A 20,565-nucleotide genomic window follows, 5' to 3' on the forward strand; every position below is an offset into this window, starting at 1 on the left:
ATCCCTCGCTTGACTTCGAATCAGATCCAGAATCTGACAAGTCGTCTTCTACCATGTCCGCCCATGATTCTTTCGTGGTAAGTGCCGTTTTCGTGGCACGTTTCTTGGAGTGATGCTGGAGAGGCTCCATTAGCTTGATTCCACCAGTTTTGTCTTTGTTCGTGTCACATGATGATCGCGACTAGTAACTTGATCAGATTCAAGATTGGAAGAAAGGGTTTTCTTACCTTTCTCAGTAATGGCAGATGCGATAGCGTTGACGTTGCGAGATGCCATTGATGCTTTAGGTGATGTTCTTGTAGTTGACTGAAAGATGAGAGGTTGAGATGGTCCCACCGGGCGTGCCAGAAATTTGTCGACAATAAATTTCTACGGATCTACCTCGGGATCCGTGAAAGAAATTTGTCGACAATAAATTTCTACGGATCTACCTCGAGATTCGTGAAATATGATCGCAAATGATTTTATTGATTTTTGATGAAATGTGGATACAGATCTCAGTGTTTCCTCTGATTAACAGTCAAGTACAAAATAGTGATGACGTATTTAGCTTTTCTTCTCTCCGTGCTTCGCGCTTTATCGGCTGAGAAGGTTGCTTGAACGGTGGCTTTCGCTTTGTGCTTGATCTTCTGTAGAGGCTTCTGTAGATTTTCTTCTCTCCGGGCTTCGCGCTTTATCGGTTGAGAAGGTTTTCTTGGCTTCCGGAGAAGGGCTTTATGCTTGATCTTCTCTTTAGTCGGAGTCCGGATCTCTGAAGAACCTTGCTTTGTCTCTGGAGGAGGGCTTGAGAACTTCTTCTTCTCTAGAGGGAGAGCTTCTGTCTTCTGAGAGAAAGTGATCCATCCCCTCTCAATGAGAGAGGCTCTTGTATTTATAGACTTAAAATAATTTAGCTTTCCAATTATACCCCAATTTAAAGAGGTTTAATTGATTGTTTAAAAGGCTAAATTTGTCCAAATCCCATTTTAAGGATTCTATGGATCATTATTGGGCCAAACACATTTGTTTGGGTGTAAAGCCCAATACTTAATGTGTGGATCACTTGAATTTGTTAGATTATGGGCTTTATCTGCGAAAGCCCAAAACCCGAGTTTGTAGGGAGCACATACCCAGTTAATGGACTCAATTTGGATTTATGGGCCCAATTTTAATTTAAGGGACTTTCGCTAATTTGGAAAACGATGAAGACCCATTTCAATTTTGATGTCTACAAGTGGTTTTTTGTGTCTGGAAGCACTTCCAAATACTGTGGGCATTTGTTGAAAGCCAGTGTGTGTGCAATCAATGGGAATATATTTGATTTTCAATAAAGAATGTGTTGGAAAAAACACACAGATCTTTAGTATAAAATGAACAAGAACACAGAAACTATCATACAAGACACAAGATATATGTGGTTCAGACAGAATTGACCTATGTCCATGGGTGAAAGCGGCAGTTTCACTATATTAATCAATCGAAGAAGCAGGTTACAACTTTTCTTTCCCTCTAGTATTTCTCTAATGATGCGGCTAGGGTTTCTTCTCTTTCTTGTACACTTAAGAAAGAATATACTTAGGATTACATAGAGGATAAAATGGATCAGATCAAAACCCAAACCAACTGTGTCCAAAATTCCAGGTCATACAGGTCGTTAACGGATCATCAAGAACCTGGGTTAAATTCATGACAACTCTCCAACATCAAGAATAGAAGACGTAACTCAACAGAATGTAAGTGACCAAAGAAGCTAAATACATGTGCACAACCAATAGGGCCTTCTGTATGTGGTCATCATGGTCGAATGCAGTTGGCCAAGGGAATCAATCAGTCAGGGTATGCGGGATCATCGACTCAAGTGTAATTGGCCAATGGGGAAAATCATGTGTGCATGGCCAACAAGATTGATGTGACCATCAAAATGAATTGCACATGACCCACAGAACTATTTTGCTTAAGCAACCAAAAATGGTAGATTACATTTGACTAATTTTCTGTGTATAAGCCTGATTGTCCCAATTATACTTACTAACAGGAACAAGTGTACATATATTAAGGTTAAAAATATTGGATTGATTGAATGTTTTGGTCAATGAGACATAAGTGAGGACTTGTAAGTAAGCTATTAGAAAATCCTTGTGTGATATATATGGTTTGGCCAATATAAGGTGCATTAAGAGGCCAATTGCCTTGCCCCACACTAATAATAATAATAAAGAAAATACTTAACCGACTTTCTTGGATATTGCAGTGACGTAGTAGTATATAGAGAATCATAGATTTTTTTTCCCTTATATCTTGAGGAAACAAATCTATAGTTCTCTGCACACTACCATGTCAATGCGGTGTTGAACGCAATGTCCAAGAAGTTAGTTTAGTATGAATTTTTTTTTTAGCTTATCGTGGGTATCCCCATCTTTCTGGTGACGCTAATCCCGCAATCACATGCATCGCCTCCTCGAAAAGTCTTACTTGCAACCAGTTGAGTCAAGGCTCAATCGGACCCTAGAGGATGGTCCCAAGGATTTCATTGCTTCTTGTTGTTTCGAACACTTAACCAACCCTTCCTAAGGAGCCCATCAAGGCTCCACTTGCCACTAGGCCAATCTCTTGGGGTTAGCTTGGTATGACTCTAATAAAAATAATTTGGAGGACTAATTTCACTAGAAATTGCGTTCAACATTGCAGGCGTGACAGTCTCTAGAGAACCATAAATTTTTCGCCTTGTATCTCGAGGAAAACAATCTAGTTCTCTACACATTGCCACGTCAGCATAGTGTTAAACGTAGTGTCCAAGGAAGGCATGACTCAAGATTGACCTCAATTCACACTTTATAAATGTGGAGATGTGTACAAGACCATAGATGCTTTTCATTCGTATCTCAATGAAAAGCTTCTATGTAGGGTTGGCAAAGGATCAGTACCACTCCAATATCGATCCAATTTTTTTAAAAAGGTACCTAATATGATCCAAACTGATTAATGCATACATGAACCGAATCCAATCCATTGCATTACATCCTTAATCCAAAATCAATCTGAACACATGCCTTATTTTCAAATTATCAATGTTCAAAAAAACATTAAAATTTAAAATCATATAAAATTAAAAAAATAAATCTACTTTCCTACTATAAATATAGAGGGACATAAAAAAAACCAAAACGTCTTATCTATATCCATTTATATAAAATTGAGAATATAAAAAAAAATATTCAAATATATTCAAATCAGATTGGAATATATGTAAATCCGATTCGAAATTATTTTGGATATAAGATTTCAATCCAAAATTTTGATTTTTCATATCTTTTTGGATTTGTTCAAACATCGGATATATTTCGTATCATTACTTAGAAAATCCTTGCGCAAAGGCATAAGCAACAATTAAGTTTCCTTTTTGAGTCGTGATGAAAGCACGCGTTACATCATACGCGGTTGAAGTGGCAAGGGCGCATAACCATAGATCTTTTTCTATTTTTCTTCGGGATATACAAAAATAGCGGTAGAGACCGCGTATGACGTACCGCGGTCCGTAATGTTTTTTCTCAGAACACGCGGCATGATTCCATATGTTAACAACGAAGCTGTATGTCTCAAACCCCAACCCACTGTGGCCTCTCCCCCAACTTTATTATTTTCATTACTCCCTCTCTCTCCTTGAAAGACTTCAGAAGACTTCGTGAACCGTCAATAAACCGGTTTTTCTAGACCGGTTCACCCAAAAAGCGCTGGAAAGATGTCTGAATCACCGGGTTGTTGCAGGTGGTGCGTCGGCTTCATCTTCAGTTCAGGTCTCACAGCTCTCTTCATGTGGTTAAGCTTACGCCCGTCCAAACCCACATACTCAATTGAGCAATTTTACGTTCCTGCCCTCAACAAAACCGCTAATGACACCCGAAACACCACCATAACCTTCGACTTCAAACTCAACAATGGCAAAAACAAAGACAAAGGAATTTACTACGATACCCTCAACCTCACCCTTTATTACGGAGGAAACCTAAGTTTCCCAATTGCGACTGATTCGATTGATGGGTTTTATCAAGGGCATAAAAAGAAGGCTCACCGTTACAGAACAGTTAAGGCAGTTGGGGATTTCTGGGAAACTGCCAGAAAGGAGGTTTCAGATCAGAAGAAGGCGGTTTTCCGTGTGAATCTGGTGACGGCGGTGAGGTATAAGATCATATTTTGGAAGACTAAGCGTCATAAGATGAATCTCGGAGCTAATGTGACGGTCAACGAGGAAGGGAAGTGGCCAGGAAAGAAGGGTGTTAAGCTATCGTGCGCACCAGTTCACTATTGCTATTGTGCAAGGGTTTGAGTTAGAGAAATCTGAAATGAAGGAGAAGAGAGAAGAGAGAAGGGTTTTGAGACTGAGTTAGAGAGAGTTTGAAACGAAGGAGAAGAGGAGATTTTGGGTCGGGGAGGTGTTTAGAATTTGTAAAAGTATTGAGTGAAATTATTAACATTTGTGTTATTGATCCGTGAAATAGATCTACGCCGTTAGATCTATCGCGATCCGACGATCCATATAATTTGTATGGATCTTTGTCTCAGATTTTGTTCACCGATCCCTTCCCATATATATATATATATATATGAACAGCGTTCCTAAGACTCATATTGGGACTCACATTGCGACACACCGTTTTGTCTTATATGGGCAAAAATATTTGGAATGGGCTGATTTTTTGTGAGGATGATCTCTATGGTGAGGAGACCATCCTTGCCAAAAATCAGCTCATTATAAAACTTCTAGACCGTCCAATTTTTGTTGAAAAATTATAGACCCTCCAATTTTTGTAAATCAATTTTGATGGGGTTAGAAGTTTTGGAATGGGATGATTTTTTGCCAGGATGATCCCCTCATCACAGAGATCATCCTCACAAAAAATCAGCTCATTCCAAATATTTTGCCCATATAAGACAAAACGGTGTGTCGCAATGTGAGTCTCAATATGAGTCTTAGGAACGTGACCCTATATATATATATATATATATATATTATATATATATATAGGGTCAGGTTCAAGGGCTATATGAGAAAACATATGTAAAAACTTTCGTTTTTAATAAAATTGTAAAATATGGGTTTGAAATTTTGGATTGAGCTGATTTTTTGTGAGGATGATCTCTATGATGGGAAGATCATCCAAAAAAAAAAAAATCAGCCCAATCTAAAACTTCTAACCCCATTAAAAGTGATTTAGAATGTGGACCGTCGATTTTTTACCAATTTTTATCACTAATTTGTAAATCACTTTTGATGGATTTAAAAGTTTCTGATTGAGCTGATTTTTTGTGAGGATGATCTTTTCATCATAGTGACTATCCTTGCAAAAAATCAGCTCAATCCAAAACCTCTAACTCTTATTTTGAAAAACGAAGTTTTTTCATATGTTTTCTCATATGGCCCTTGAACCACCCCCATATATATATATATATATATATATATAGGGGACGGTTCGAGGGACGTGCTGAAAAACCAGCTGAGAAACAGACATTTAAGAGCCGTTAGATTTGAGAAAGCGGACGGCGCAGATGGTTCAAAACGTCATTTCCAACTAAAGAAACGAAATTTCTTTTATTTAAAAATAACTCCCTCCTCTTTTCTATTTTTTTTTACTACCTCAATTTTTCTGTTTTTTAACTAAATCTAATAACTCTGTTTCTATTCATCTTCCTCTCGACAAAACGATAGAAACCCAACCCTTTGTCGCGACAGAACGACTAAAAAACCAAACCCTTTGAGACTTCAGTAAAAAAAAAACCGAGTTAAATTTCTAAAGAGAGAAATAGAGTTCAAAAATGAGCATTTTACATTCACAATTGTCCCCATAGAGGAAACTGAAGAGGGAAAAAAATCGGTAAATTTCTGAATTATTAAAATTTATTCCAGAATAACAAGAAGAAAAAAAAAAAGAAAAAAAGGGCCACAGTATTCAAATTAAGGAAAAGAAGCATAAACTCAATTCATCTCATTGTATGAGATTTAACATTCTTGGCGGCATTCAAGAAGAAAAAAAATCTAATATAATGTTAACTAAAAAAAAAATCTAATATTCCATCCATCAAACTACCTTGGGTAAATTTTCCAAAATGACAACTTGTTCTTCACAGTGACGCCAAGTTCACCAGCAACTATAACAGTGGTGGTCATATCAAGAAACATTCTGTGCTCACCCGCGAGTCGCAGAATTGAATCACTAGCAGCCTTTAAATCCCCAATATCCTTCTCAAAATACAAATCAACAATATAATTCGAATTATCAGTCTCAAATGGTACACCATTCTCTCCACAAGTCCTAAGCTTTGTTACACAGCCTGATTCCTCGAACAAATTTTGTGATCGAATGGCTGTAAATTTCCAACAGAAGGGTATGATTTCGACTGTCATGGCAAACCCACTACCACCCAAATGTTTAACAAGCTTTGATTTGGTTTCAGAAGAGAGATGACTGAAGTCTCAAAGGGTTTGATTTTTCAGTCGTTCTGTCGAGATAAAGGGTTGGGTTCCCATCGTTTTGTCGAGAGAAAGATGAATAGAAACAGAGTTATTAGATTTAGTTAAAAAAACAGAAAAACTAAGGTAGTAAAAAAAAATAGAAAAGAAGAGGGAGTTATTTTTAAATAAAAGAAATTTCGTTTCTTTAGTTGGAAATGACGTTTTGAACAATCAGCGTCGTCCGCTTTCTCAAATCTAACGGCTCTCAAATGTCTGTTTCTCAGCTGGTTTTCAGCACGTCCCTCGAACCGTCCCCATATATATATATATATATATATTATATATATATATATATATATATATATATATATATATATATATATATATATTTAACTTGATCCAAGGTTTTGAAAATAGACAGCTACCCAACTTCCACATAACTCCCAAAATTAAATTTGAAATTCAATGGTGAAAATTAATAAGGAAAATGCTGAAATGACAAAAAGAATTTACTGCAATTCTCACAAGTCTGACGTGGGATGTGCACATAACCATAGATGTGTTTCCTCACGATACGAGTAAAAACCATGTAAGGTTATGTATGCATGTCCACGTCAGAATTGTGAGAATCATAGTAAATTCTGTGTCACCCCAACACGGCTCAATTAATAATTCCTTTCTAGGATTTTTTTTTCCGAAGTTCATGAAAGGTTTTTCTAAGGCTAGTGGAACTCTTCATTGATTGCTCACCTGTTTTCAAAGGACATTAACCAATATCCTACGGATATACTTAAAGGAACCAAACTCGCTAAAATTGGATTATAATCACTCAGATTTTAGATAAAATCAGACCCATTCTACGCTCTATCCCAAACCCATGTGACCCAGGAGTTTTATTTTTAGGAGCATTGAAGATAACATATTTTATTTCTTCCTTTATGACAGGAATAAAAAAATTTCAAAAAGACCAGTCGAAATTTTATAAGTAAAGGGGATATAATGGTTTACCGTTCTCCTTGGGTTCTTGAAAATATCTTAAAAAGCACTGAACTGTCCAGTTTCCCATGCTTGCCTTATTTAACACAACAAACTCCTTGATTGGTCTCCAAAGCAGATATGTCATTCCTAGCAATATTTGTCACCACCGAGCCATGAAAGAATCTGGTATTTTTATCTCTTCTTTTAGTCACTGAATTCTTTACTTTCGTCGGTAAAATTTCTCTCATGTCTTCAATTCCTTAGTATAAGTAGCTCGTGCTCTTGATTCTTCAATTGGAAGATGAGTATCTAGAAGGTTATTTTTTAATGCCTTCTGAATCTCAAATAGTCTCTCCTTAGCCTTTACTCTCCTTTCATTTAAATTCCGAGGCCCTCCCAGATTGTTAATTGGAAACAAAAACTTTAGAGGGAAGTGATCAGAAACACCTTGAAGCAAAGAATTTAGCTCCATAGATGTGGATAAACTAAGCCAGCTTGGGTTTACTAGAGCTCTATCAAGTCTGTTTTTAGAATTCTTCGTGTACCCAATGAATTATTAGACCAAGAAAACCAATTATCCATGGTTTTTGAATCCATCAACCCAATATTTTCAATACCCGCGTTAACTAACACAATCTTCTCACTTTGAAACCTGACAGTGTTGAAATTCCCTAACACAATCCAGGGTCTTATTGACACAACCCCTTCTAAATCCCTCCACAGAAGTTTCCTTTCACTTTCCAAATTATTCGCATAAAATACCGGAAAAGCAAATTTGAAACCATACCAAACCCGAACAACATCACAGTGGACGATTTGATTTGATTCAAAGATTTTATGGACCCTATAATTGAAAGGATTCCAAGCAATCCATATTTGACGAAAATGATGTGAGCTGTAGTTGTCGGCACACTTCCAATTTTATTTAGCGATCTTTTTTTTTTAGAATTTTCAATCTCCATCTATGTTTCACAAAATCCCATGAGCTCAACTATTTCAAAACCAATAAAATATCTGATTGCTCTGATCAATTTCCTAAGGTCCTTCATCTCTCGAACATTCCAAACTACGATCAACATAATTAATGCTTGAGATCTTGTTCCTTTGCGAGGATATTTCTCGACCATGTGCCACACTGGATTCCAATGACGCCATGTGCCTTGTAACGACGAGGGTTTTTTCAAAATTTTGAAGCGGCCAGCTCGCTGCTGCTTCAAAGTTTGACTTGCCTGTCTTTGTATACTTTTTTATCCCACTTTTTTTGAATCATTTTTTCTCACACCTAAGGGTGTCAATGGGTCGGTTCCTGTTCGGTTTCGATGAATATTAGAACCATAACCACTATATTTTATCGCTTCCGATTCCAATTTTAAAATAAGTGGAACCAGAATTGAAACGGCCAAAAGTCACGGGTGCTGGTCGGTTCCGGTTCTCAAGAATCGAATGAGAAAAATTATTTCAAAATCATTATAAAAAAATTCCTTCTAAAAAGTAATATATTATTTGTAAAGAACCAACTTAATAATAATTTATTCCACTAAAATGATGATTTAATGACTTTTATTTTCAAAAATTAAAATTTATCTCCTTTACAAATAATAAATTTAAAAAGAAATGACCCATTTTAAGCACAAATATTTAGTTTGAAGAACTTTATATCTTATATGTTAATTTTAAAATACTGGATAACCTTCAGTCATGTATAATGTAAAAAAATAAATAACAAATAAATTGATTTGTATATGGGTATGTATGACAATGAAGAACCATTTACAACTCTTGGATTATATATCATCTCATTTATATCCATCTGTTAAGATTTATTTTTTATGTTTTAAGTGATTGAAAGTGATGAAGTTGTTGAATTGGTGCAAATTAACAGGTACACTACGAACACCAAAGAATTCCACTTGATCCTCTATAAAAATTAAAGAGAGGTAAGCCAGAACCAGATACCTTTCTTCTCTCTTTTGCTTCCTTTCATTTAGTTAGTTCTTTAAGCATTAATTATGGCCTTGGCACTCTTGTCTATCTTGGTATCACCCCTCACTGAAATGGGCAAGTGTTTATTTGTTCCTCTTAAGCGCCAAATCTCTTATCTTATAAATTATGAAGAGAACCTTGGGAACCTTAGGAATCAAGTCCGTCATCTGAGTACAAAGAGAAATGATGTAAAAAACTTGGTAGATGAGGCACGAAGGAGATTGGAAGAACCCGATGGGGTAGTAATAGAATGGTTGGAAGAGGCAGCCACTATGGGAGTGAATGCAAGGAGTATTCTAAATGAAGAAATGCAAGTGAGGGAGAACACGAGATGTTTGAAGGGATTGTGTCCAGATTGGAGTGCATGTCGCCGCCGGATGAGTAAACAAGCATTGAAGATGTCACATGAGATCAATGGACTCCAAGCAAGAGCGAATTTCACTATAGTTTCTCACGTTCCACCTCCTCCAAGTGTGGAACCAGTGCGGACCCATTGTGTGGATCCAGGGATTTGGTTATGAATCAGGTTACGGAGGCATTGTGCGATGAGAATATCAGATCCATTGGGCTGTATGGAATGGGGGGTATAGGGAAGACGACCCTAGTGAACAAACTAAACAATGAACTCCAAGGGAACCAACTCTTCAAGAAAGTTATAATGGTGATCGTGTCAAACTCCCCGGATTTGAAAAGAATTCAAGATGATATTGGGAGGAGGTTGGACTTGTACCTTGAGCCTCAGAGTACCTCTGTAGAAAGAGCAAATAAATTGTTTGCCAGGTTGCAGCTGGAGGAGACGGTTCTTATAATATTGGATGATGTATAGAGGAGATTAGAGCTATCAGATATAGGAATTCCAAGTGGAAGTGAACACATGGGATGCAAAATCATTCTCACAACAAGAATACATGACGTTTGCCGCGAAATGGGGATCAAAACTACATTCAAAGTGGAACCCCTCTCTGAAGATGAGTCATGGGTTCTATTCAAAGAAAAAGCAGGCAATGTTGTTACATGGGCGACTTTGTTACCCCTTGCAAAGAAGATTGCAAGAAAATGTAAGGGTTCACCATTGGCAATTGTTGTGCTAGGATCACTTTTGAGAGATATGGAGGAAGAATTTGAATGGAACGATGTATTAAGAGCATTAGAAAGTCCTGACCCAATCGAATTGGAAGGTATAATTCCAGAAGTGATCATTTCTTTGAGATACAGTTACGACCATTTGAATGGGCCAGAAATCAAGCTCTGCTTCTTGTTCTTTTGCATGTTCCCCGAAGACTACAACATTCCTTTGTCTCAGATGAGAGACTATGGAATAGGAGAAGGTTTTCTGAAGGTAAACAAAAGTTTGGAGGATGCATCAAATAAGCTACTTGTTTTTGTTAGAAAATTGAAGGCTTGTGGCTTGTTATTAGATGGTAGCGATGACAAGCATGTGATGATTCATGATGTGGTTCGAGATGTTGCCATATCAATTGCATCCAAAGATGAGAATGGTTTTTTGATAAAAGCAGGTCTAGGATTGAGAAAGTGGCCTGAGACAGAGAAACTGAACACACATAAGCGGATCTCATTTATGGATAATGAAAGTATTGAGTTTCGTAGTCCATTGGAAGGCCCACAACTCCTAACCTTATTACTGAGAGGGAGTTGGAACCTAAAATTAAATCCAGATAATTTCTTTGAAAGTTTGAAATCACTTGTTGTCCTTGATCTAAGTGATACTTATCTTGACTCGGTGCCGAAGTCACTTGGACATCTCACAAACCTCCATACTCTGTACCTACGGCGGTGTGAACTATCAGGTACTATATCAGCACTTGGACGGTTGAAGAATTTAGAAATACTTCGTTTGTCCCACTCATTTCTTAAGAGGTTGCCTGAAGAAATAGGTAATCTGACCAATCTAAGGTGCTTAGATTTAATGGGGGTGAGATGCCTTTCAAATGTAGCACCAAATGCTATATCAAGGCTGACTAAGTTGGAAGAATTTCTCGTGTTGAGAAGCTTTGAAGGCTGGGATATTAAAGGATGTTCATATGCAGGTGAAATCAATGCTAGCCTTGCAGAGGTAGCATTATTACCAAACCTAGTCAGTCTTCGGATCAAAGTAAAGAATAGCACATGGACGTATCAAGACATCCCTGCTTGTTCATGGAAAAATCTGAAAGAATTTAGTGTTATTCTGGACGCAGAAAACACTTTTGGAGTCCCAAATATTGATTTGAAAAGTAGAGGTGTTCACATCCATGGAGCAAATGAAATTCCAAATTGGGTTAGGATATTATGCCAGAAAGCCAGCCATTTGATCTTGTCCTCTTGCTTTGGCTTCAATAGTCTTGAATACTTGGCACCGTTAGGGTCTTTTAGCCACTTAAAAAGGCTTCATGTCGAGGGATGTCATGAGGTAGAATATTTACTAAGCATTGGTGAGGAGCCTCCACAAGATCCTTTTGGGAGTTTGGAGAAATTAATCATCGGAAACATGGACAACATGAAGAAGATTGTGCATTGGCTACCACCGGCTAAACTCTTCAGAAATCTAATTGAGAACGATGAAGAGCGTATTGTGGCTGTTAAAGATGCTTCAACCTCAAGAGACATGCAATTAATGAGGTATCAGGAATCAGTTGCTCCCAAGACCTTTACAAACTTGAGATATTTGTTGATTGAAAGATGCAAGATATTGAAGAGCCTCTTCACATTCCGTTTAGCACGAAGTCTACAACAACTAAAAAAACTCAGTGTACATGACTGTGATGTATTGGAGGAAATAATTGCAATGGAAAAGGATGAGGAGGAAGAAGCAGCGAGTCATCATGGTTTGCTGCCTTCGCTAGCGCACCTTGAACTTATAGGCTTACCTTGTTTGATGAGCTTCTACCAAGGCTGTTTATTTATCAATTGTTCTTTCGAATCAATTACAGTGATTCAATGTCCCAATTTGAAGAGGCTTCCTCTCAAATCACAAGATGTGTCCTACCCCGTTCAGGTCTCAGGAGATTTTACATGGCCTTCGGAGACAGAATCAATATTAGAATCAGACGAAGATAGTATATCAGCATTGGAAAATGCTTAGAACTTTAACCAATCAAGAGATGTTGCTTCTATTGAGGATCAGGAGGGCATTGAGAATGATGAAGTGGAGACAGATGATCTGGACTTAACCTTGAGACCTTAAAAAAGCTAAGATTGGGAGATGAAGAAGATTGAAGCCTCAAGTCATGCCTCTTATAGCCTTTAGTTCGATTAAATAAAAGGTCAGACCTGCGTAACATCCTCTTTTGATTCCTCATTTTGATTTTGATATTTGAACTAGGACAATTATTGTTTAAATTCAATGAAATTTCTTGAACTTTTTTTTTTGACATTCTGAAGAAGCTAATGCATGAAACTATAGACCATCATGCCAAGTTTTGGAGTTTCTTTTGTGTGCTTTTCTGTATTTTGTTTTATGGTTTATTTATTTAACCAACAACCTGGTTTATGGTTTCACTCAGTTCCCATTAAATCTAGCCTGTCCTTAGTGGTATATGTTACTTGCCTTGGATGATTATTGGTGTTAATATTGTATGTAAGTGTTTTTATTTTATTTTTGTAAAATTAATGAGTAGTTTGTGTTCCTCTCTTCAACAAACAACAAATTAAGGATCAAAGAAAAGATCAAGGTTAGAGTTTTAAGGATTACTGATCACCGATTAAATTGCTGTGGTTTTTACTCGCAGTTCTTCATCAGTTCCTCTCTTGTCTGAGTTCTTTGTAATTTTGCTATTCGCCATCCTATTTTCCCCTGCATTTTTTGTTTTTTTTGAATTTAATGGTCAATTATAGCCATTGATACGTTTCTCTGTTTTTCCTTTAACTAGCTTCTTGTGTAAGGTGGTCACTGGGTTGACATCCTCTAGATGGGATGAGCTATACCTCTTATTTGCTTGCCCAATTTTTAGATTTAGAATTTCAATTATGGTATGTAAGTGCTATAGCTTTTAAAAGTGAACATCTTCTTAACACATTCAATATTGTATGTATCATTTATGGTTGTAATGATTCTTGTTATGTTAAATGTTTGTGCCTTGTATTTTGTAGGTGGTATTATTGTAGACCTCATCATTGTAAGTTTTGTGTTTTTCTCTCGTTATTTTTTGGGTTTGTGGCAGGGGTGGAAATGGTACCCATCATTATTAAAATATACTTTTTTCACATTCAATTCTTGAAAATCGAAATCAAGGCCAACTGTGTTTTTTGACGGTTTTGGTTCTGATTCTACTTGTGGGGGCTGGGTGGTGCGAAAATATTTTTTCCTGTTTCGACTCACATCAGCCGTGTCTCATTGAAAAGATTTGCATTTACCGGGGTAGGAATTAAATGGTTATTCATGGTATGGCATAGGTATTGGTTATTACTCAATGTAAACTTGTTTGCTTTGCAAGGCTTTGACACTTATACTCTTCTATCATGAAGCTTACAATCCATTAAGTTATGAAGCCTACAAGAGCTTTGCAGGTTGCAGTGGAAATGGAGTTGAATGTCTCTCGTGAGTAGAAATGTTTGACACAGCCTTGCCCCAATGGATTCATATTCAATCCATGCTATGAAAGGTACTTTTAGTGTACTGATCCACACTTGTTTATTGACAGGAACATGTCGATCTTCTACTTGCAGTTCCCAACCGCATTACAGTAGCCGAGAGAGCAGCAACACTCCTTCCCAGATTTTCACATGTTCATCTATCTATTTCTATCCATTGGTTTAATAGCACAACAACCAACAAAATGAAACATGGCGATGCTTGGTACGTGAGTCCGAGGCCTAAGGCAAGAAATGCATAACATTGGAGAAAGAATGTAATGGACCATATATGGAGGGAAAAATGCAAGGATGATGTTTTCAAACCCATCTTCATGCTATTGTTTGTGAAGCCTAATGGTATTGGTCAGCAAGGAATACTGTTCATCGTTTAACATAGTACTTGCCGGTCGAGCACTAATATTCTGTAAAACCCTAGTTATGTTTTCCTAGGGTATTATTTCTGTTTTTGGTGAATGTGTATAATATGTAGCAGCAAGTTTTCTCTTCATAGTGGAATCGGTGTGATCCGTGGATGTACCTTAATCTTGAGGGAACCACGTAAATCCTTGTGTTTTTGTGTAATTGCAAGTTGTTTTTTTTTTTTTTTTTCTTCTTGTTCTCCATTGTTTCTGTTTTTTTCTTAACATGTCATGCCAAATTGCATGAGTACATGGTGCAGGCTCCCCACTTATGGTATTTAAACAAAACCATATACGTTCACAAGCTCTTTACAATATATAGTATGACAAACAAGTCAGATTCAGCTAGTGATGATAGTGATTGAACTCGTTTCCAAAACATTTATAAGAGTCTTTGATTTAAGGATTTACTATCACATATTATATTGTATTTCTAAGTGGGATTTTGTTCAGGATATAACTAATGAGCTTGATAAATTGGAGTATTAATTTTAATTTTTTGCTTCACTCTGGCATTTTTTTTCTTTGAACTTTGGAAGATTTTCATGGTTAGCTGTTTCAGGTAGATCTGTTTAATTTTAGTTAGAGTCACTTCATTTTTCTTGTCAAAAGTATTAAACTGCTTCTGTTATGATATGGCATTAGATATTAAGTACTTTAGGCTTTCTTGTTCAAATTTTTATTTTTATTTTTGTCTTGGTCTTCAAATGTTGTAATGATATGGTTCTAGACCGAATGCCCATCTCATGGGAGCAAAAAATGCTGTTTAGAAGCAATTTGTATCTATTCTTAAGCAGGTTTTTGGTCTGTATTTGTTTCCTTAGTCAAATATATTTGGTTGATGGGTACTTTTAGGAATTAAATTGGGCTATGGTGTGTTGAATTCCATGTTTTCTTCGATCATTCTTTGATTTCTTCATTTGGGTTCCCTACAAAACTTCTTTCATATTGATCAAGATTAAGAGGGGAAAACTAGGACAAACTGTTCAACTGATATGCCAAATAAACCAAGAAAAGGATAATACGATTAAAGATTAGAATCGTAAGAGTTCAAAAATCTCACCATGTCCAAAAATATTCGGGCGAATCATTTTTCTTCTACAGGAAGAGCTGAGTAAAAATCACCCATAATGATCCAAGGCCATTAATGATCTTAGGCTTATTTGTCATTATTATTGTACTAGAAGGTGTGAAGTGCAAACACATAATGTATCACAAGGGCCTATATCTTATTTAAAATATTAATTAAAGGGTCTATGAAGAAATTGCAACGTAACGTCGTAAATGGGTTTCATTTATGTGTAGTCGCATTATTGAGCTCCCTAGTCAATTGGAGTGCCGGCAACTCCTAATCCTACTACTAAGAGGGAATGGGAATCTAAAAGTAAATCCTGATAATTTCGTTGAATGTTTGAAAGCACTTCTTGTCCTTGATCTAAGTGAGACTTATTTTGGTTCAGCGCCAAAGTCACTTGGACAACTCACAAACCTCCGGACTCTGTATCTACAAGGATGTGATCTATCAACTACTACTATATCCATAATTGGAGGATTGAAGAATTTAGAAATACTTAATTTGGCTGACTCATGTATTGAGAGGTTGCCAAATGAAATAGGTAATCTGACCAATTAATCTAAGGTGCTTAGATGTGACGATGGTGACAAACCTTTCATTTATAGCACCGAATGTTATAACAAGGTTGACAAAGTGGGAAGAATTGCACATTCTTATAAGCTTTGAGGGATGGTCGTCGACATATGGAGGTGAAACCAATGCTCACTTTGCAGAAGTGGCATCATTACCAAATCTAGTTGGTCTTCAAGTCAAAGTAAGAATGGCATATGTGAGTTTCAAGACATCCCTGTTTCAAGGAAAAATCTTGAAGATTTTATTTTCATTTTGGTGGCAAAAGGCGACATTAAAACCTGAGAATTTGGTTTGACTAGTAGTGGTGCCCCATGCCCACATCCACGGTACAAATATGATTTCACAGTGGGTTAGGATATAATGCAAGAAAGCCAGACGATTGGTCTTATCCTCTTGCATGGGTTTCAAGCGTCTTGCATACATTGATGCAGTAGGAGGTTTCAGTCATTTATATAGGTTTTGTGTTGTGAAATGTCATGAGATAGAATATCTAATAAGCATTGACGAGGACTCTCCATGGACCCCACTCATCTATAGTTTTGCAGGGGATAAATGCCCCCCCTTTCCTCTTCTCCCCCTTCAACTTTATTGACTTTCGTTTCCTCCCCCCTCCCTCTTTTTCAATAATATGGCAGTATAACTTTATTTATTTTCAAGATTTATCGCCAATTGATCCGTTGATTGGTTGATTGCTCACCTACTTCAATTTATAAATTTCCTGAATTATAACAAGACTAATGATACTTAATTCATTACCACTTTGGTTTATCTCAACAAGAAAATTCAAAATTATCCATAAATTTTGGGAACAAAGGCTTTGTAGTCATGTGCATAACGAAAAATATGAGCTCTGTCGGGCAAATGATTTTTCTTAAATTGTCCTTGCAATCAAGCATGCCCTTAATTAGTTTTGGAATCTATATAATTTTTCGTGAAGTACCGCTATTTATTTTTCAATAATAAATGCATATGTGAAGAAGCTAATGCATGAAACTATAGACTGTCATCCCAAGTTTTGGAGCTCCTTTTGTGTGCTTCTCTCTCTTTTGGTTTATGGTTTAAGATTTATTTATTTAACAACCTGCTTTATGGTTTCATTCAGTTCCCATTAAATCTATTCTGTCCCTAGTGGTGTATTCTACTTGCCTTGGATGATTATTGGTGTTAATATTGTATATAATTCTTTTTAATTTTAATTTTGTAAAATTAATTAGTAGTTTGTATTCCTTTCTTCAACAAACAACAAATTAAGGTTAAAAGAAACGACCAAGGTTAGAGTTTTAAGTATTATTGATCACCTACCATATTGCTGTTGCACTTTTTCGTTGGTTCCACCCTTAATGAGTTCTTTGTAATTTAATGATCAATTATAAATTATTTGTTAAAATTCAACACCAGCCCAAATTGGGAAAAGCCCACATTTATTGTCCAAGCCCAATAGTTATTTATAGCCCAATTTCTAGAATCTTCCTAGAGAAAACTCTAGATGTCTTTAGATAAGAGAAAAATAGAAGATTCTAGAATTATAGATATTTTGGTAGAAAACTCTAGACTAATAGATATTTTTAGAAAGTTCTAGATGACAAAATTGTAACCACTAGATTAAGAATGTGTTGGCACAATCCTAACCATTAGTTAAGGAGGTGCCACTAGTATAAATAAGGGTGAGTCCTCTCATTTTGTAATCAAGTAGTAAGAAACAAGTTGTGAGAAATAAGTTGTGAGTAAGAGGTCTTGAGAGGTTGTAAAAAGTGTGAGTGTTTGTAAAAGTGTGTTTTTCTTAATAGAGTGTTATTTTCTTCTTCAACTTGTGAGTGATATCTTTATTGAGGGTATAGTACAAGTAAATCGTTTACTTGTTTATATCCAACATTTGAGTATTTAGAGTCGAGTACTCTAGATTTTCCTCAACAATTGGTATCAGAGCGAGGTTGCCAAGGATCGATTTTGGTGGAGTTATCTTGAGTCGTGAGGAGTTTACTATTCTACAAGATCATTAGTCAAGTTTGTTCCATTCAGTCGAAACTCTGTCAGCACGATGGGTGACCTTCAAGTAGTTGGAGGAATCAAGAAGCTCAACAACCAAAACTACAACACGTGGGCAACATGCATGGAGTCTTACCTACAAGGTCAAGACCTTTGGGAGATTGTCGGTGGTAGTGAAGTTACACAACCGACAACAGAAGATGCCAATGACATCTTGAGAAAATGGAAGATTAAAGCAGGCAAGGCGATGTTTGCTTTAAAGACTACAATTGAAGAAGAAATGTTAGAGCACATTCGAGATGCCAAAACACCGAAAGAAGCATGGGATACCTTCGCTACACTCTTTTCAAAGAAGAACGATATAAAATTACAACTTCTCGAGAACGAGCTGCTATCAATGGCGCAACGTGATATGATGATCGCCCAATACTTTCATAAGGTGAAGTCGATATGTCGTGAAATTTCAGAGTTAGATCCGAATGCTGCTATTGGAGAAACCAAGATAAAAAGAATAATTATCCATGGTTTACGACCCGAATACCGAGACTTTATTACTGCAGTACAAGGATGGCCGACACAACCATCACTTGTTGAGTTCGAAAATTTGCTTGTTGGTCAAGAAGCTTTGGCTAAGCAAATGGGAGGAGTCTCGTTAAAGGGTGAGGAGGAAGCACTCTACACAAGCAAAAACAAATGTAAATTCAAGCAGCACATCAGAGGTGGATCTAAAACGAATGGTGACAAGATAAGAGGTCATCAAAGAGAGGGAGGCTCTCGTTCAGGGGGAGCTTCAAAGAATCACGGTAATAGTAGAAGGTTCGAAGGCGATTGCTACAACTGCGGGAAGAAGGGCCACATGGCGAAAGACTGCTGGTCTAAGAAAAAGCATGCTGAAAGTAATGCTGCTACTTCTAGTTCTAAAGAGAAAATTGAAGATGAATGGGATGCTGAAGCATCGTTTGTAAAGGAAGAAGAAGAAGTAGCTCTTACAGCTACATCTGAACGGATTGACTACGAGAATGACTGGATCGTAGACTCGGGGTGCTCAAATCACATGACAGGTGATAGACAGAAGTTGCAAAACTTGTCTGAGTACAAGGGAAGTCGTGTGGTGGTGACGGCTGACAACTCAAGGTTACCGATAGCTCACATCGGTAAGACGATAGTCACACCTCGTTATAGTTCTAACCAGGTGCCACTTCAAGATGTCTACCATGTTCCAGGAATGAAGAAAAATTTGTTATTCGTAGCTCAATTAACATCATCAGGCTACTATGTCTTGTTCGGTCCCCAAGATGTGAAGGTATATCGTGACATCAAAATCTCATAAAAGCCAACGATGGAGGGACGACGATTGGAGTCAGTTTACGTAATGTCAGCAGAGTCTGCATATGTAGACAAGACAAGAAGGAACGAGACAGCAGATTTGTGGCACATGCGGTTGAGTCATGTTAGCTATTCCAAGTTAAGTGTGATGGTAAAGAAGTCGATGCTTAAGGGATTTCCTCAGCTTGACGTGAGATCAGACACGGTCTGTGCAGGATGCCAGTATGGTAAAGCACATCAATTGTCATACGAGAAATCGAAGTTTAAAGCAAAGGAACCATTAGAGTTAGTTCACTCTGATGTGTTCGGGCCAGTCAAGCAACCATCAGTCGGTGGAATGCGGTACATGGTAACCTTCATTGATGACTTCTCTAGGTATGTGTGGGTTTTCTTTATGAAAGAAAAATCTGAAACTTTTTCAAAGTTTAAAGAGTTCAAAGAGATAGTTGAAGGAGAAGTAGGAAAGAATATCCGTTGCTTGCGCACAGACAACGGAGGAGAATATAGCTCGAACGAGTTCTCTCTATACCTACGAGAATGCAAAATACGTCGTCAGTATACATGTGCCAATACACCTGTAGACACCCCATTTTTGCATCCGCCTGATTAATCAAATCGTCAATCCGATCGCAAAGATTCCCAATGATGGATGTTTATTCCAATGCTTTATTTTTTTACCAGATATGTTTCAGAAATCCGGATGAGGTATCTCGAACTGACAAAACTTAGAAACCACGCTACGCTAGGAAAATACGACCCCAGAAACATAGAAATCATCGTCTTGCAAATAAAAAAGAAGCTTCACGATAAAAATCACTAAATTACCAAAATACCCCTAACATCAAAACAACCCTAGAGCCTGCATTACGCTTAGGAAAATCCACTCAAACACATAAAATAACAAATCGAAACCAAGTAAACCACTTCGCCAATTTTCACAAAATTTGACAAAATTACGAAAATACCCCTCATAAAGTTCACGATCATTTCATACAAAAAACTTCATAAATGACAAAAACCAACATTCCCATTAAATTCCTTACGAAAAACTGATTCCAAAACATCTTGGAACATTGAAAAACGACTTAAAACGTAAAAAATCCTCTCCGAGGGTAAAATGGTAATTTCACAATTTTCATAATTAAAAAATTCAAAATTAATAAATAAAACATTAAATAATTAAAGTGAAACATTAATGAAATTAATTTAAAAAATTGAACCTAAAA

General features: G+C 36.9%; 3 protein-coding genes and 1 pseudogene across 3 annotated transcripts; 3 read left to right on the plus strand and 1 right to left on the minus strand.

Moving 5' to 3' along the window:
• The first annotated feature begins 3,569 nt into the window (after positions 1-3,569).
• Positions 3,570-4,303, plus strand: LOC147387294 (protein NDR1-like). Its single transcript, XM_086421539.1, has one exon. The coding sequence runs from the start codon at positions 3,719-3,721 to the stop codon at positions 4,301-4,303; it is 585 nt and encodes a 194-aa protein (XP_086277665.1). The 5' UTR covers positions 3,570-3,718.
• A 1,755-nt stretch (positions 4,304-6,058) lies between these two features.
• On the minus strand, positions 6,059-6,379 carry LOC147387295 (putative ribose-5-phosphate isomerase 2 pseudogene; annotated as a pseudogene).
• Positions 6,380-9,414: 3,035 nt separating this feature from the next.
• Positions 9,415-9,909, plus strand: LOC147387296 (putative disease resistance protein At1g61190). The gene has a single exon (XM_086421540.1). It carries the CDS (start codon positions 9,415-9,417, stop codon positions 9,907-9,909), a length of 495 nt encoding a protein of 164 aa, XP_086277666.1.
• A 404-nt stretch (positions 9,910-10,313) lies between these two features.
• LOC147387297 (putative disease resistance protein At4g27220) lies at positions 10,314-14,074 on the plus strand. Its single transcript, XM_086421541.1, has 5 exons — positions 10,314-12,213; positions 12,319-12,444; positions 13,478-13,503; positions 13,822-13,925; positions 14,029-14,074. Exons 1-5 carry the CDS (start codon positions 10,314-10,316, stop codon positions 14,072-14,074), a joined length of 2,202 nt encoding a protein of 733 aa, XP_086277667.1.
• The last annotated feature ends 6,491 nt before the right edge of the window (positions 14,075-20,565 follow it).

Source organism: Akebia trifoliata, chromosome 13 (genome assembly GCF_017979445.1).
Source record: "Akebia trifoliata isolate Shusen 1 chromosome 13, ASM1797944v1, whole genome shotgun sequence".
Classification (NCBI taxonomy): Eukaryota; Viridiplantae; Streptophyta; class Magnoliopsida; order Ranunculales; family Lardizabalaceae; genus Akebia; species Akebia trifoliata.